At 42.6% G+C, this 16,534-nt stretch overlaps 1 protein-coding gene across 1 annotated transcript; it reads right to left on the bottom strand.

The window, feature by feature from the left end:
- Positions 1 to 311: 311 nt before the first annotated feature.
- On the bottom strand, positions 312 to 13,721 carry LOC117767248 (T-box transcription factor TBX5-like). Its single transcript, XM_034594712.1, has 9 exons — positions 13,369 to 13,721; positions 12,128 to 12,274; positions 11,697 to 11,791; positions 11,233 to 11,352; positions 9,492 to 9,639; positions 7,876 to 8,028; positions 6,113 to 6,204; positions 4,866 to 5,119; positions 312 to 2,506 (listed from the first exon to the last, which is right to left on the bottom strand). Exons 2-9 carry the CDS (start codon positions 12,266 to 12,268, stop codon positions 1,920 to 1,922), a joined length of 1,590 nt encoding a protein of 529 aa, XP_034450603.1. The 5' UTR covers positions 12,269 to 12,274; positions 13,369 to 13,721; the 3' UTR covers positions 312 to 1,919.
- Positions 13,722 to 16,534: the final 2,813 nt, after the last annotated feature.

The following is a 16,534-nucleotide window of genomic DNA, read 5'->3' as shown; positions in this document are numbered from 1 at the left end:
AAGTGACGTTTCGGGCTCAGGTCTGAAGAAGGACCCACGAGGTGAAATATATATGTTTATGGCACCAGCAAGTGGTGTGTGGACATTCTTGTCTTCTGGTGCCGTTATCAGGTCCTTCATATTCATACATGCGTTGAAACTGATAAACTGCACTGCACTTAAAAGAGTTTCCACTCCCACGAGGCTGAACTTGCTTTAAATAACCGGCCAGGAATGTTAACAGTTCGTCTCTGCTGCGTTTGTGGTCTGATGACAAAGAAGACGACCGCGAACCTTTGACTTACGCAACATTCTCTAAAATGTATTCAATTTCTGTATATAAATCTGTCTTTATTTTCCATAGAACAGAAAAAATGTATCACAATTACTTATCACCATTTGGAGATTGAGGGTGAAACCATGAAGGGAGCCTTCAGAAGAGAAACAAATATCTCTGAACAATACCTTGTTTTACAAGGTAACAAACAACAAAGCAATCTTTTTTTTTCAAAATCTAGAGTAATAAATACTATGAGCAGGAAAAATGCTATAAAACACAAACATTTTCATCTTTTACATCTCACTGTCACATACACACTCACACACACACACAAATCAAACACATATCAGGGAATGACGAGGATCTGCTCTCTGCACACGGATGGAGTACCTCCTCACATGTTACTGCATGTAAAACACCTGGGTGGAAAATATAAAAACACTGCTTCAATACACAAAAATTAACCATATTTTGCACAACGGGAGCCACAAATGTTTTTTTCACAGTGAACCATAAGGATGAGGGTCTTACCCAGATCTGCAGGGAAATGCACTTGACCCAATCTAGTCGAAGTTTAATGCTGTATGGGTATGGGAGGGATGCTTTAGATTCAAAATAAAGAAACTAATTAAGAGTTGGAGCATCAACATGATCAGCACTGTGTGTCCTTGTGTTTCAAGGATCAACATTACTCATTAAAAATTCAGAAACAAACAAAAATGGGCAATCACACGCAGACATGAAACCCGCTGCACTCCAGCTCTGACTAGTCAGCTGGGGATGAAAACAGAGGCGCGCACTCATTGGCTGGCTGCTGGTGAGCGGAGAGGGATGATTGGTCGGCTGGGGGTGACTGAGAGGACAGCGGTGACAGCTGCGTGAGGCTGAGATGTGCATTTACCCAGAATGCAGTGGAAACAGTGTTTACAGGTCCTTCAGCCTGTAGCGTGGTCTAAACAAACTGTTTATCTCTGCAGTGCAGCGCCCGCAGCTACTACTGCCTGTCTCATTGGAAATTAACTCATAGTATCCTTGAGCCGAGCTGACACAGGCTTTACATACAAAGACACACACATGAACACACACGCACGCACGCACGCACACAACTCATGCCTTTTCTCCTTCACTGAGACTGAGCATGGAGCCATGTTTTGCTCCATTAAAGAGAGAAAAAAATGTCTCCCTCAGGCTCCGCTCTGAGAGCTGAGATTATTTTGGTCTGTAAATGTTACTGCCTGTCTGACACTGGGTCACAATTTACATCATTGACAATGCAAAGAGTGGGAGTCATTGAGAGGGGAAGTGTTCAGGGTCTGTCCGGAACAGGGCTCACAGTGCAAACATTTGGACGACACCGGTCATTGAGTTATGAAAAGATGATAAACTACAACTTTGATCGTCCTGCGGTTATAATTTTTTTTTTTACATCTGAAGCTTCATGGACGGCCAAGTCCAGACAATCCACTGCTCCATCCAGCACAGGGGGAGACATGGCTAATAGATGAGAACTTTGTCACACAGCACAAGATCAAACTTTTCACAATTATGTTACAAAGGTATGTATATGTTGCAGCATGTTCCAGAAGAGCAGAAAGAAGGGTCACTGAGTTCAAGACGCTGTGTCATCTGGACAGTCATTCAGGTGTGTCCTCTGGCTCGGTTAGGAGGCTGCACTCCATTCCGGTACTCCACACCTGATGTGTGTGTGCGTCTCCAGCGTGTGGTACAGAGGAGGAGAAAGGTTGGGCGTGTAGCGAGGGAACTCTCTGAGAGGAGGGCTGATCTGCCGGCTGTGAATGTTTTGGGAGCTCTGAGATTGAGGTCCGGAGCTCTGGCTCTGATAGGGGTCGTGGGCGATGTGCTCTCCCAGCAGCGGAGAGCTCTGGTGGGCTATGGCACTGAGTCGAGAGCCCTGAGGGCTGGAGCTGTAGGGAGGGTGAGGGGTGTAAGGTGGGTAGGGTTCCATGGGGGTCATGGCAGAGGGGAGGGGACAGGCGTATGACCAGGATGCACAGTTGAGTTCATCCAGTCTGGGCTCTGAGCTGGCAAACATGCACGCCTGACGCTGTCCCATGTCTGAGCTGTAGGGGGACTCAGTGAGACCCAGGGCAGTGTTGTTGGGTAGACTGGTTGGAGGAGCAGGGAAGGATGAAGGGTGATAGTAGGACTCGTCCTCACTTGGTGAGCTGCCAGTGAAGGGTTTCTTGTACTGGTGCTGACGGTTTCCTGAAGGGCAGTTCTCCTCCGCTACAGACACACACACAGAAAATATTATGTTGCTTTTCCATCTGAAAGTTCCCACATTAGACAGTTCAATAGCTGAGACAGAATGTATATGAGAAGTAAGGTTCATTTTGGCTGCTTCTTATAAGATTAAGTCAAATAAAAAATAAAAACCACACAGTTCATCTCTATAAGTACCAGCTAATGCAAATCATGTTTTTCTCCTTGAGATCAACTGCAGCTTTAGAAAATGCTTCTTGTTATTATACTTAATTTTTTCCCTCTGAAATCCATGATCTAAAATGAGAGTGTGGAGAGATGGTTGCACTTATTGTTTCTGATTATCTTTTAGTTGTGGATTATTAGATCTGAATGAATCTGTAAATAAACGCACATGAATAAATCTGATGCAAATTTCAAAGTCTACAAACACAAGCTGAAAGCTAGAAACAGCACAAGAGACTGTAAAGCTGGGGTTTAAGTTGATGTCTTCCAGCCCAGAAATACAAAAGGAGGTTTGCAAAGAGGAGAAAAAAGCAATTGTACCAAATAAAAATAAAAATCTGTAAGCAGTTGTTGATCTCCATCAGAAGGCTATAAAAAGAGACTTATGTTCAATTTAATAAAAAAGTCAATTTATTTTTCTTAATTACATGATCATCATTACCGTGGTGGTTGGCTGACAGACATCAACATGTTTAAACCTGTTCTAAACTTGTGTGAAGTTTAGATAGTATAAACTGTATTCTGTGTATATTTGTAGTCAAAGTAGACAACTACAATTGTTGTTTTTCAATCTGCAAGCAGAAACTTGTAAACACTATGCAGAATTTTCCAAAACAACAACATTTGGACTCACACAAAGTAATCTCTCTCACTGACCCACACAAGGTGTGTGGTGACGTATTTATCGGCAGACACCCTGCATCCTCTGCCTGAATTTTCTCATTTTCTTCTTTTAGGATGTTTCTGGGCTGCAGCTCTGGGGCAGAGGGGGGGTGTAGCCACGAGCCAATGAGGGGATAGTAAAATTCACACATAAGCACCAGCATTGAAGTTTACAATACAATTGCCCTGATTGAATAAGTGTGTGGCAACTTGGAAGGAATGGAATTGAAGGCATTGTTTCTATCATCTTTGCATCTGTGAAATCCAATTTATTTTTATATCATTATCAGGCAAGTGCTCTGTGCCTGTTCTTTGTGCCTATTATTTAGAAATGTGAACAGTAATTTGTGACTAATAATTTTATGTTTAGATATCAGTCATCCCCACTGTAGTTTTTGTTAAGTCTTTCTGTCAAGTCTCACATGAGTCGGAGGTGTTCGAGTCCCAGATCATCGCGCAGGAGGAAGAGTTTCACGCTACGAATCAAAGAGTTTGTCCAAAGAGACAATCCATTTGACCAAATGAATATAATTTGCAAAATTTGCCAAGTACAGAAACAGCACCTCTGCGTTCTGCCAACTGAGTTTAGTCGACCCGCTGAAAGTGTCAAAACACAGCCTTCTGCTGGCAGCTGCTGAAGCACATTGTCTTACGCTGCATTGTTAATCCTGAGCATCCTTAAATGGATTAACTGTTGTGTGAGGTTATAAAAGTGTAACTGGAGACGACATAGTAAAGAGTGGGAGGGATTCAAGGCAACGTCCAGACCTGGTTTTACCATCATTAATCAAAGACTTTTTTTAGTGTAAATGAGCAGCTTATTGACTTACAGTAGCCTACTAGAGACACAAATATGCAATAAGCACTTTTTAAAGTTAATTCTTGATTTGCTGTCCTCTGAGGAAAAAACTAAGAAATACAGTCAAACCACCTGTACCGTGCTGAATTGATGCCTCAGTGATGGATGTGCAGGGTGTGTGTGGGCAGGACTGTGGAAAAATCTAACAATTAAAAAAGTTGTGATTTATTTATATTAACATTTGTTTATATACATGTGTATGTATATACACATTTAATGATTGTTTGACTGGGACTTTAATTACTATGACTTTTACCCAAAGCATTTTTTTTCTGTTCACTATGAATATTTTGACACAAAACCACATGTGAGTGAAATGATCATTCGTCGTTCCCATTATTAAAAAAAAGTATTACAACAATTCGAAGTAGGTCAGTGCTGCATTAGTTTGTTAACTGATGGTATTCCCTCATATTTTTTACAGCATAATCAATCAAATTCAATCAATCCATCAAATTTTATTTGTATAGCCCATATTCACAAATCACAATTTGTCTCATAGGGCTTTAACAAGGTGTGACATCCTCTGCCCTTAGGGAAAGCCTACAAAAAAAAAACACTTTTAACAGGGGAATCAAAATAAGACTTGGGCAGTACTTGGTGAGCTGAGAGCAAACACACGCAGCGTCCTCCTACCTTTCCTCTTGGTGCAGTGGTAGACCTGTGGCTGTTGGCCGTGCTGCAGGTGAGAGTGAGGCAGGGTGTAGTGTGCGGGGGGAGGACCAAGCAGCTCCCGGGGACTGCTGCTGCTCAAACCATTCTCGCAGCCGAAGGGGGATCCGACGGCCTCGGGAGAGACCCTCAGACCCCGGCCCTCCCCGCAAAACGGACTGCCTGTGGGGCAGGCCCTCTGGCGGATGGAGCTGCGAGGGACCACTGGGTAGTCCTTGCTGGAACAGAAAGAGAGAGATCGAGAATATCAGCAGGAGCAACAATTTGCATCGGATGTTGTTATGGCCTCAGGTAGGCTGCATGCTCAGAACTCGGTGCCTTGTTAGACTCAGTGCTGCCATGTTGAGTTGTTTGTGATCTTTTTTTCCCCTTTTCCTTTTCTTTTCAGTTTACTCTGCCGCTCTCCATCCTTTCAAATCCCATCTCTCTCTGTGCACACTGCCCTCTCTGTGAACTCTGTGGTATGTAGGGGACAGCGGGCCACATCTCCCTGACTCTCGCTGAGATAGTGACACACTCTCTCTCACACACGCACACACACAAACACGCGCACGCACACACACAGAGCCAGTGCTGCTGTGAGATAATTTGCTTCTCTAAAAATAAACATCCATCCGTGTCACTTCAGATAGACTCTTCTCCTCTCCTCTTCCTCTCCTCTCCACCAGCCACAGCGGCACAATAACACAGTTGCCTGCTGTATTAAATACCACCCTCCCTCCCTCCTCCTCCTCCTCCTCCTCCTCCTCCTCTTCCTCCGGTCTCTTTCCTCTCCCTCCCCTCAGTAACGGCCTCTCTCATTGGCTCGTTAAAATCAACTAAACTGCCTGCCACAACAGTGCTTGAATGGAAATTAGTTCAGCACGCAAACGCACGCCATGTAAGGGCATCAGCTAATCAGCAGTGACCGTTTAATGGAAGAGCAGCAACGTGATATCATCAGTGTGTCAATGCAGCGCAGGAGCTGGTGCTCGGTGCACGAGTGTCACGTCTGCCCTGCACGTTTCAGATGAGGTTTCAGGCTGAGATCAACCTTCAGGTGACAGTGGCTCACATCTCTTTATACCACTTGGCTTCGCTCACACAGACACACACGCACGCACGCACGTCTTGGAGCATATGTACGCCATCATAACAACCCTCGCCCCCGGGGTGAGGGAGGAAAAGAGAGAGGACCAGATTTTGTCTCCCAATGCGTAATCTGTACTCACCCCTGTAGCTTGGCCATGCGGTGCAGCTCATTGTCGTCGCTGCCTCTGAAGCCCTTTGCAAAAGGATTGTTCTCTATCTTCAGCTGTGTGATCTGAGGATGAACCACAGAAAAGCTCAGACAGTGGAGGTGCGACACGGGATGCTCTCACACACACACACACACACACACACACACACACACACACACACACACACACACACACACACACACACACACACACACACACACACACACACACACACACACACACACACACACACACACACACACCAGCATGTTCAATTTTTAACTGTTCTCTTCATTGACCTAAAGTCAATAGTTTGCTATTAGTCAGAGGCCCTGCAGATGTTAAAAGCGGCCCCAGTGAAGTTCTGCACGGCCGACATTCCTCAGCCGCTGACGTTTCTAACGAAGTGGACAGTGTTCTCGCCAGCTGACACAGAATAAACTGTTTACCCAAACAGTCGCCAGGTTTGAGGGTTTCGAGCCAAAGCTTTTAGAGGTCCAGAGCCGAGAGCTTTGATGTTAAGTCCTCAAACTTTTCTCACTGATGTCATGGAGGGAAACCTTCGAGTTGTGAGGGAGTTCATGTGGCTAAAGACCGTGTCCATCACACAGGCGGCAAGTGGACTGGAAATCTGACACGAGCTCAGGTCCAAACAAACTTTGAAGTGCAGTTATTAGTGATACTGACCTCAGCTTACACTACTGGCTCAACAGCTCTTCCATGGGCGAGAAGATAACAATTAGTATTGACATTTTTAATTCGACAAAAAGAGTTTGGCTTATTTTTAATTTTTTTTACACAAATTCTATACACCTAAATTAAGACTTTGCTAAATTCAAAAAAGCTTCAACTGTGACTTCAAAAATATATTACTGCTAATAATAATTAACGTTATATCCATTTGTTTTTTATTTATGAGCTATAATACAAATATTTCATTATATATTATAGTATATACATTTTTTTAAATACCATATTAACATTTGAAAAAATATCTAGTTTCAATGTATTTATTTAGGTTAGTTTTTGATTGTGGTGATATGTGATAGAATTAGGTGAAAACTTAAACAGAGACTTCAGCAATTTGTCTTTCTAACACACAGAGAGAAAACTGGATCAGCCAAGATCAAGGGGAAGAAACGGGTGATTACAGGCTGTCACTCACATGTGCTCACTCTCACACACACACACACACACACACACACACACCCAAGCCCACACACACACACACACACACACACACACACACACACACACACACACACACACACACACACACACACACACACACGCACTTTGTATGTTTGTGTTACTGTCTGTATTTTGTATCCAGAAATTCAATTTGCTTCTTCATTGTTTATGTGTCCTTACAAGTATTTGTAAACATGTCTAAATATGTGTGTTTGTGTGTGTGTGTACCTGTTTGTGAGACTGTTTGAATGTGCCCAGTGACCAAAGGTAAAACTTAATGCACTAATCTAAATTTGACAGTAAAACAGATCTGATTTGAGATTCGTTCCCATAATTATATCAATACACTTCATACTCCAACACCAATGTCTAAACATCATCATAGTATTGTTATTATATTTGTAGTGGGTTAAACAAGTTGACCTTACCTATGTTCTTTAAAGCCTCCAATATTTCACTGTTGTTTTATCCATAACAAAAGGTTTATCTGCCGCCCTTCTAAAACATGTGATAGTTCATGACTCTGGAAACTGTCTGAGTGGTTTTCCGTGCACAAAGCCCACCTTGTGGTTCTGGTAGGACGTCACGGCGATGAAGGCGGTCTCAGAGAAGACGTGGGTGCAGAAAGCTGTGTTCTTTGAGCCGAAGCCATTGTTCTCGTCCGCCTTGACGATGTGGAGACGTGGCTGGTACTTGTGCATGGAGTTGAGTATTATCTGCACGGGGGAGAGATTGAGAAGGTGAGGCTGACAGAACTGTCAGCATCGGCTGGTGTGTGAGCAGATGCTGCATGGGATCTGGCCTATCGAGAACATGTGGAAGGTATAAGCCCACCTAGAGTCCAGATTCCTATGCGCTGACATGACACTTTAAGACAGAGATTCATACTTTACATATGAGCAGGATCAATATGATCGAGTCAAGATGAAACAGGAATTCATAATTGATTGTTTTTTGTATGTATATGACACCTTTCTCCAAGACTGTTGCCAAGATTTAAAAACAATGTGGGCATGAGTCCTGTACGAACATAGGAATAATTATAGATTTTTTTGTCGTTGTTTTGGTTACAAAAAAATACTAATGATGGTCTTATTTTCATGTGAATGCCACAAAATATTCTTACATTAACCTTAAAATAAGATGATTATATATATTGATTATTTTAATCTATTTGTCAAATATGGCACCTGTGAGGGTTTTTCTTTCAACCCAAACCAAAGAACATCGAAACACTGTCGATGTGGATTCTGGTTTTAAATAGGCCCACATTTAAATTTATGACAACTGGATGTTATGTTCACTGATCATTAACCTGACTCGTTTCTCAGATTTTCAGCAACATTGTGAAATACATCTTGACAGGTTGGTGATCACGTACCACTGCAGCAGTGTCTTTATTCAACAGGTTTTATCATTGTTAAATCTATAGCTCTGACATATCAGTGGTGCAACAAATATAACAACTCTAAACTATTTCCCACGACAACTAACCAACTCCACAAGTGCCTTTTAATTGGAGCGCTCTTGTTTTGGGGGGCTCAGTTTAATCGCGGTGACGTGTCCGCCGCTGACATGCATCAGCTAATGGACTTTAAAGTCTCTGAAACCACAACCTCTAATTTCCCAGGCCCGAGAAGAGCGCGTTTCTGTCGGTTTCTGAGCGCGCATCCTGAGAAACACGCGTGCGCACAGTGTTTGGCTGCTGGCGCGCTGTGGATCACGTTGTGCAGGCTGCAGCACGCGGCCTCCTCCACACTGTGACTGTGTCGTGCTGTGTTGGGAGACTGGCACTGAATCAGAAGAGTGTCCCTCCTGCTGATTGGTGCTGTGTTGTATGTGCCGCCAGCTGCAGCGCACCCCTGAACCAGCTCCTCTTAAGGCTGTACCTGTGAGTTTGTGTAATCATTCTTCTAAATCAAAAACACCACTCAGAGTTATTTATTTAAAAGGCACACTGTGGGTGTTTGGTGTGACCGGTTTTCGGGATCTGTGACTTGTGTCCTCCTGTTGTATTTTTAAAGTACCTTATTATTTGAAAGTCTAAAATTAAGGGCCTGCAACAATATTAGCTCTCAAATAAAAAGGCAGATAAGGAAACAAATTCTGCTGTTTTAACTGCGCAGACACAAAAATCCACCACAAGCAAAATAAAAAAAATACTATAAGAGTGACTCACGTGTCCAAACGGGTCCAGGTGGTTGTTGGTGAGTTTGAGCTTCTGGAAGGAGACGAGCTGGCGGCTCCAGTGCGCCCCGGTGGCGGGAGAGTCCGGGTGGACGTAGAGCCTCCCCGGCATCGCGGGCTCTGCCTTGCCCGATATCGACCTACACACAGCCAAGAAAAAGACAGCGTTAGATCACACGAATAGTCAGAGACTGACCCTCAGTGGGTCACAGTGGTTTGTCTGAGCGGCTGCGCTCTGCTCTGCCCGGCGCCATGTGGCGCAGACAGGAGGCCTGTGCCGCCGGCTGCAGAGCCTCTATCTGCTGCTTTAATTAGACAGACACTAAATGCAACGTGTTATGCTGAAGTTTACGCAGATAATCACATCTGGACATTGGCTCAGTGGACTCAAATGAACTCGATCTATTCCAAAGTCGCTGTGGCCTCTGCTATTTCTCTTCCGGAGAGATGTTGTGTCAGGCGCCAAAAACCGTGAACCTAAAGCTGCTGATATAAATCACCAAACAAGGAGCACTGATTAGAACCAACGCATCTTAAAGTTAATTATCTACTTTCTCTTTTAAACAGAAGCTGACGAGGAGACGTAAAGTCAGAACTAAATAATAATTCACCTCTGAATGAAAAAATAAAGGCCTTGAAGAAATAGTTATTATATAGCCTTGTATTATTTTTATTTGAATTATTAAATTACATAATGTTATTTACAGCTACATGAAGTCTGGCTAGTATTTTAACTATAACAGACTGAAAGGTCAAATAACGTGACCTGGGATTTAAAAGAAAGAAAGAAAGACAAAGGACAAAAATAAAATTCCCTGTGTGACATCTTGCAGCAAATGTACAGTCTGTTATATTTGAGCAGATTAATCTCCCCTCACCCACATAAACACACACACAACTTTATCTGTGGAAAATGCCTCCAGACTCGCACCGACTTATCTCCATAAACACCGAGCGCCTCCATTACGCACTGAGCTGGGACTTGTTGTGTCACGGCGAGTTTATCCCCCCAAAAAACCTCCAGTTTCCGGCCATGTTACATTGTAATAACCAGTGTCTGATGCTTTGAGGAACAAGAGCATTGACGGCTCTCCCTGTAGTCTGATCGGATTTACCCCCTCAGCGCAACACACACACACACACTTAGAGAGAGGAACGGGAGACTTTAATCCGGTCTGTGTCGTCTGTCCGCCCGGTGAACCTTCACACTCTGATTCAACCGACAGACAGACACAGGGGGAAACACGAGGAACTAGGCCAAGCCAGTGCAAGGAGAGACCACAGCGTGTGTGTGTGTGTGTGTGTGTATGTGTGTGTGTGTGTGTGTGTGTGTGTGTGTGTGTGTGTGTGTGTGTGTGTGTGTGTGTGTGTGTGTGTGTGTGTGTGTGTGTGGAGATGGAGTGGACACGGTTTACCACTGATGAACTGATATTTCTGACGAGGTCCAAATATCAAAACACGAGAGGGGACTTATAAAAGCCTTATATGAGAAAAATGATAAATGCTTTTATTTTTTTTCACATGAGCAAATCAATCGTTTTAATTTATCTTTTGGTGATGAAATATATAATAATAAGTCAGTAAGGAGGCTGACCTTTACAGGCCAACTGCTCCACATCATCTTCATCATTACATTATTGTCTACAGTTTTTTTGTTATAGTCCCCCAAAACGTTACTTTTAATGTTTAGTCAATTACTTGTATAAATATTTGAATATTTGCCATGTACCAACCATTTGTTGTCGGCAAACTTGTAGCGGTGGTCATCCGCGGGGACAATGTCCATGAGGAGGATGTACTTGGTTTTGGGGTTGAGGCCTGTGACCTTCACCTTGTAGCTGGGGAACATCCTCCTACAGAGAGCACACACATCCAGGAATTCTAAATTATACATCAGCACTGACCTCACAGCACGAGGAGATTAGACATGAGGTTAGTTTATAAAATTAATACACACACACAGGCCTCAGAAAGAAAACGTCCCCTGAGGACATTCCAACATGCATTTTGTACATTCTGTCCCAGGAATGAAGTTTGGGCAATGTACTTCACAAAAAAACATACTTTGTTCATTAATTCCACCCAACAATGTTTTAATTTAATGTGTGGCCTCATTAAAAAATAAAGACATATGATACATTAAATATATACTCTTTTTGCAGGCTAGGAAATAAATAATAGTTTCTTCTTCTTCTACCTTCCAGCCTTGGTGATGATCATTTCAGTTCCTACTTCATCGAACTTGGTCCAGAGTTCCCTGTCATGAAGGAAAACTTTGATTCCCTCCATCCCCTGCAGCGATAAAATATAAATAGTGCTCACTGTTATATGGAGAGGAAACCTTGCATATTAAATTCAATTGTACAAACATTTTATTTAAAATAAAAAAATGTATATATAGTAATTTTATGATAATTCGTGCACTTAAAATAAAGGTACTTGAAACCTCGGTAAATCCAAAATTAAATAATAAACAGTGAGTTGAATATTTTGTCCTCTGTTCTGCACGTCAATAAAAAAATGTGGATTCATATTATTTAGACAAAAACCATATAGACTAGTACATGAAGTTAGATGAAGAGAATAATAAATAAAATGTATATTCTCATACAGCTCAGTGGTGTGTACCTGCGGACTGGACCCTGTCTGCGGTGACGCTGGTGCGTTTGAGGTGAAGCTGGGATTTTCCTGTTTTGTCTGTTTCGGGGAATCCATGCAGTCTGAGTCCGGACGATCTGCAAGGCCGAACTGGTCCCCGCCGTTTGCCATGTCCCACTGACACACACACACACACACACACACACACACACACACACACACACACACACACACACACACACACACACACACACACAGAGAGAGAGAGAGAGAGAGAGAGAGAGAGAGAGAGAGAGAGAGAGAGAGAGAGAGAGAGAGGTCATGATTATGTGCATTTGTCTTTGGAGGTTTGGATTTGGTTTCTCTTGTTCCACACATAAAAAATTGATATGAACTTGTTCTATGACAACGAGCTGTTTGTCTGACTGTGTGTGAATGTCACTGAACATATTTCATTTCATAGTTCACGGCCTGTAAAATAAAACAAATTTGAATTATAGTTTGAATTTAGTTTGGGCAAAGTCTAAACAAATCTATGACACAAATATTAAATATCAAATTTTTGTTTCTTCAGTTATTGGTCTATCAACATAGACCAATAACTGATTTTCTTTAACTTATAAAGTCTAATAAACAATAATACAGTCTAATCTGATATTTAGGAAGAAACGGTTATCGTTACAGGACACACACACACACACACACACACACACACACACACACACACACACACACACACACAGAGAGGCGGCTGTCCTTTACTCTTTTATTTTATGGTGAAAAAAGAAAACACAATTTAGGGCGACCTGCAATCTTCTCTTTTCAAAGTGGCCCCAGGATAATTACTAATATTACATTACAATGGCGGACACGGACTAATCCAATATCCTGATTACAGGCTCCCACTTAAAAGGAGATTAAATGTGCACGAACTTGCACTTTAACATTGTTTTCGAGGAAAGCTGAAGGATGCAGCTCGTTGTGCAGCTGGTTATTGATCATGTATATTCAGCTCTGCGATATCGAGATGTCCAGATGGGATTGTATTGCATCTACAGTTCATATAAATTACACTATTGATCATTTCCATTTCAAATATCTGAAAACTCCATAGTGGTTAATCAGCTGCAGTGCGAGTTAAGTCCACCTGCTGTTTAAAATGGAAGCAGCTCTTAAAAGTGCACATCACCAACATTAAATTAGGGAGCCCAGGTTTTTGTCAGGCGCGTGTGTGCGTGTGTTTTGGATGGTATCTCTCCGAGGCCCTTTACCTCAGACACGCCGCTCTGCTCTCCCTGCAGACCACACGCTCATCCTGCTCCTGCGCGCTCCTGCAGCCTCGCTCTGCTTTCCCTTCAATTACTTTTCTTTCCTTTTTAAATCCAACTCTCCAAATGTCGCCGTGTGTAGCTTCTCAAAAATCCACCATGTTCCCCGTGCAGCTCTGAAATCCCAACGGGGTGGTTCCTCCGTGCGTCTCCCCCCTGCTGCCCAGCCTGACGCGCGGCTCGTCCCCGCCACTGCCTCCCGTCACCTCCGGCTAAGACCGAGATCCGGTCAACGCGGCTCTAGTTCCCCCCCGTTTCTTTCTCCTCTGCTCCCCGGTGCCCTCTCGGTGGCGGAGGCAGCCCTGATCTGAACCCCCCCTCATCCCATCCTCCACTACAAATGGAGTCAAGTCCGCCTCGCGCACTCTGCCCTCCCCCTTCTGCCTGCTCCGCGCTCCCATAGGTCTGCACGGCGCGTTGGTATCTGCAGCCCAAATCATGGCTGCGACACTGGCCAATCACACACACAAACGCATGTACACGCACGCACACACACACACACACACAGCCAATACGCACGCGCACTCGGGTCGATGGTTATTTATTTTTCAAAAACAATTCTCACATTAACTGTTTGCCACTGCAGCATCAATCATATACACTAGTGATATCATGTCACACCACAACATGACCTCTGACTGATTTTGTGCCACTCTCCATTCTGTAATCTGTAGTTACACATCTGTAGATATCTTGAAAATAAGTGATAATCCATTCGAACTGTGGCTCATCACCGAGATTGTATAAGAGGTGACAGTATTTTACTCTTACAATAATTAAACATGATTTCAAAGGAAGCCGACAGAGACTTAACCAGAATCCAAAAGGAAATGGTGGTTTTGTTGTTTTACGCAGAGCTTAGCCATGGTTATTCATCTCCCATCCCACATCACCCAAATATGGTTGACAAATACATGACAGGGTTTATTTGTCCTGGTGGAGAGGGCACTGCATTATCATCATCATCATAATCAGTATTTTTATTTATGCCAGTGCCTTATATAGAGTAGTACAACATAAATACATCCGAGTGAGTGGACTTGGTTTGTGAATTTCCTAAAACAACAAAACCCCACAGCCCTAATCTCACATGACGGACACGCATATTATCTCACAGTAGATTACAGATGCAGGCAGAGGAGGCCTATAACAGCAGCGGCAGCAGCAGCGGGTTGATGCGAGGGCGCATCACTTTGACTGGATTACTGGAGATCCCGGAGGCATCCAGAGTTGAAAGTTGACGGGGTCACCAGTGGGTCAACATGCCGGATCCCTCCGTTATCCATATTTCTACCGATTCCTACAGCCCCCCCCCCCCCCCCCCCTCTCCTCTCTCCTCTTTCCACGTTCCTTCACCCAGCCTGGCACAGTCTAATTTGCAGTGATTTGTACAGATGTAAGCATTAACCTACGAACCATCCTCCCATTATTAATTAACACGGAATGTGGAATATGTTTCCGCAGCTCAGTGTCGACATGCATGCCAAGACGCACATGATCCAAAATAACCTGCGGCACAAATTACCGTAGTTTCTATAATTACATTTAATTTGAACGTAAAACCAAACATCACATTACATATTTTAAATAAATACTTAATAGAATTGGAATATGTGGGGGAATCTTGTGCGTAAAATCGCCCTTTTACGCGGGAGAATTTGTCGTTTTTTGCGCACATGCACGCGTCTACATTTTGCGGGAAAAGCATCAATAGCAGCTCTTACCGTGTTTAAATAGAGATCCAAGGATGAGAGACCTTCTCGTCCCCAGCAGCGCGGTGCACAGCCTCTCCTGCACAGCGCAGCGACACGCGGGTGATGCAGTGAGAGCGCGCCGCTGCCACTGGGTGAGATGGGATCTGTGTGCGTGATTGCGCGCGGGCGCTTTGTGTGCGTGAGTGTGAGTGTGTGTTTGTGTGTGTGTGTGTAAATGCAGACCCATCAACTTTCCGATCTGCTCTGATACCCTGCCAATAAGCCTATCAATTTCTACTCAGACACGCACGAACACAGGCGCTGTCTGTGTCAGATTTAAGCTCATGTCTTTCTGAGATTGTTATTGAAGTGCGATTCAAATTTAATTATTCATTGCTATTCAGATTATATCAGAATAGCGATAAATAATTTAACACATTTTAAGTTAATAATTTAGTCGTCCATACATAAGTTTTTAAGTTGCCACTTGTATTTAAACAACAAGCAAATCTTAACTTTGATTGAACGACTTTTTGAAAAGTAACCTAATATTTTTATTCTAATATATGTTAAGAAAACATCCCGTGGTTCATTTAACAATGATCTTTTAAAAATATTATATTATTATACTTTTGCTGCAGTTTGAAGAATGTCCCTAAAATGTTTATCACGTTCATAATAAGTGTTTGCAGTCGAGGTTTATTGGAGCTCTTTGAGAATTTGTACTACATTTAAATTTTCCAAAAAATCTGAGGTGGGATATCGAAATATAGAACTAAAACTTGTTTTGCAAAAAAAGCCACTTTGCACAAAAATGTGTAAAAGGCATGAGAAGTAGCAGTAAAGTTAGACAGCATGGCGTTAACTTTTTTTAATTTAAAAACTGGAGCCAATAGGCCAAAATGTTGATCAGAAATGATTTACTTCCGTGTCAGAAATAAAGATAAATATGTTCTTATCAGTTGCAACAATACAGCAACTCTATCATTAAATGAGTGAACTAAAAATGAATGATTAAAATATAAAACCTCGAGAAAAAGATAAGCTACGCGAGACGGGACTTGCTGCTCATCCTAAACTCACAGTAACGCGTATTGAGCCTCGGACAACAGACTAAAGATCGCAACAACCCGTTATTTTATTCCCGAAATTTTAAGTCTGCGTATTTCTGGAAAAATACAGTTTCATCAAATACAATATTTATGAAAAGTTAAGTAAAACTTCCTCCATTAAAGGGTGTAATTATAAAATTGAAAAAATATATATATAACCCATGTTATTAGTCTTAACAAATGAGTTGTAGACACAGTTGAATTTATAAAAGTAAATCCATTTTAGTTTTTTTGGTTCACAATAAAATATCTTTAGACCAATGATCCAATCACTGCAGCTCAATAACAAGGCAGAATATTTAT

Source organism: Hippoglossus hippoglossus, chromosome 9 (genome assembly GCF_009819705.1).
Source record: "Hippoglossus hippoglossus isolate fHipHip1 chromosome 9, fHipHip1.pri, whole genome shotgun sequence".
Lineage (NCBI taxonomy): Eukaryota > Metazoa > Chordata > Actinopteri > Pleuronectiformes > Pleuronectidae > Hippoglossus > Hippoglossus hippoglossus.
This window is presented reverse-complemented; position numbering and strand designations above follow the sequence as displayed.

Excerpts from the sequence above, each read along its gene's own strand:
- LOC117767248 (XM_034594712.1), bottom strand. The coding sequence starts at position 12,268 with ATGGCAAACGGCGGGGACCAGTTCGGCCTTGCAGATCGTCCGGACTCA. Across the intron at positions 11,353-11,696 it reads ATCATCACCAAGGCTGGAAG|GAGGATGTTCCCCAGCTACA; the intron begins GTAGAAGAAGAA and ends TGCTCTCTGTAG. Across the intron at positions 5,120-6,112 it reads CGCATGGCCAAGCTACAGGG|CAAGGACTACCCAGTGGTCC; the intron begins GTGAGTACAGAT and ends TTTCTGTTCCAG.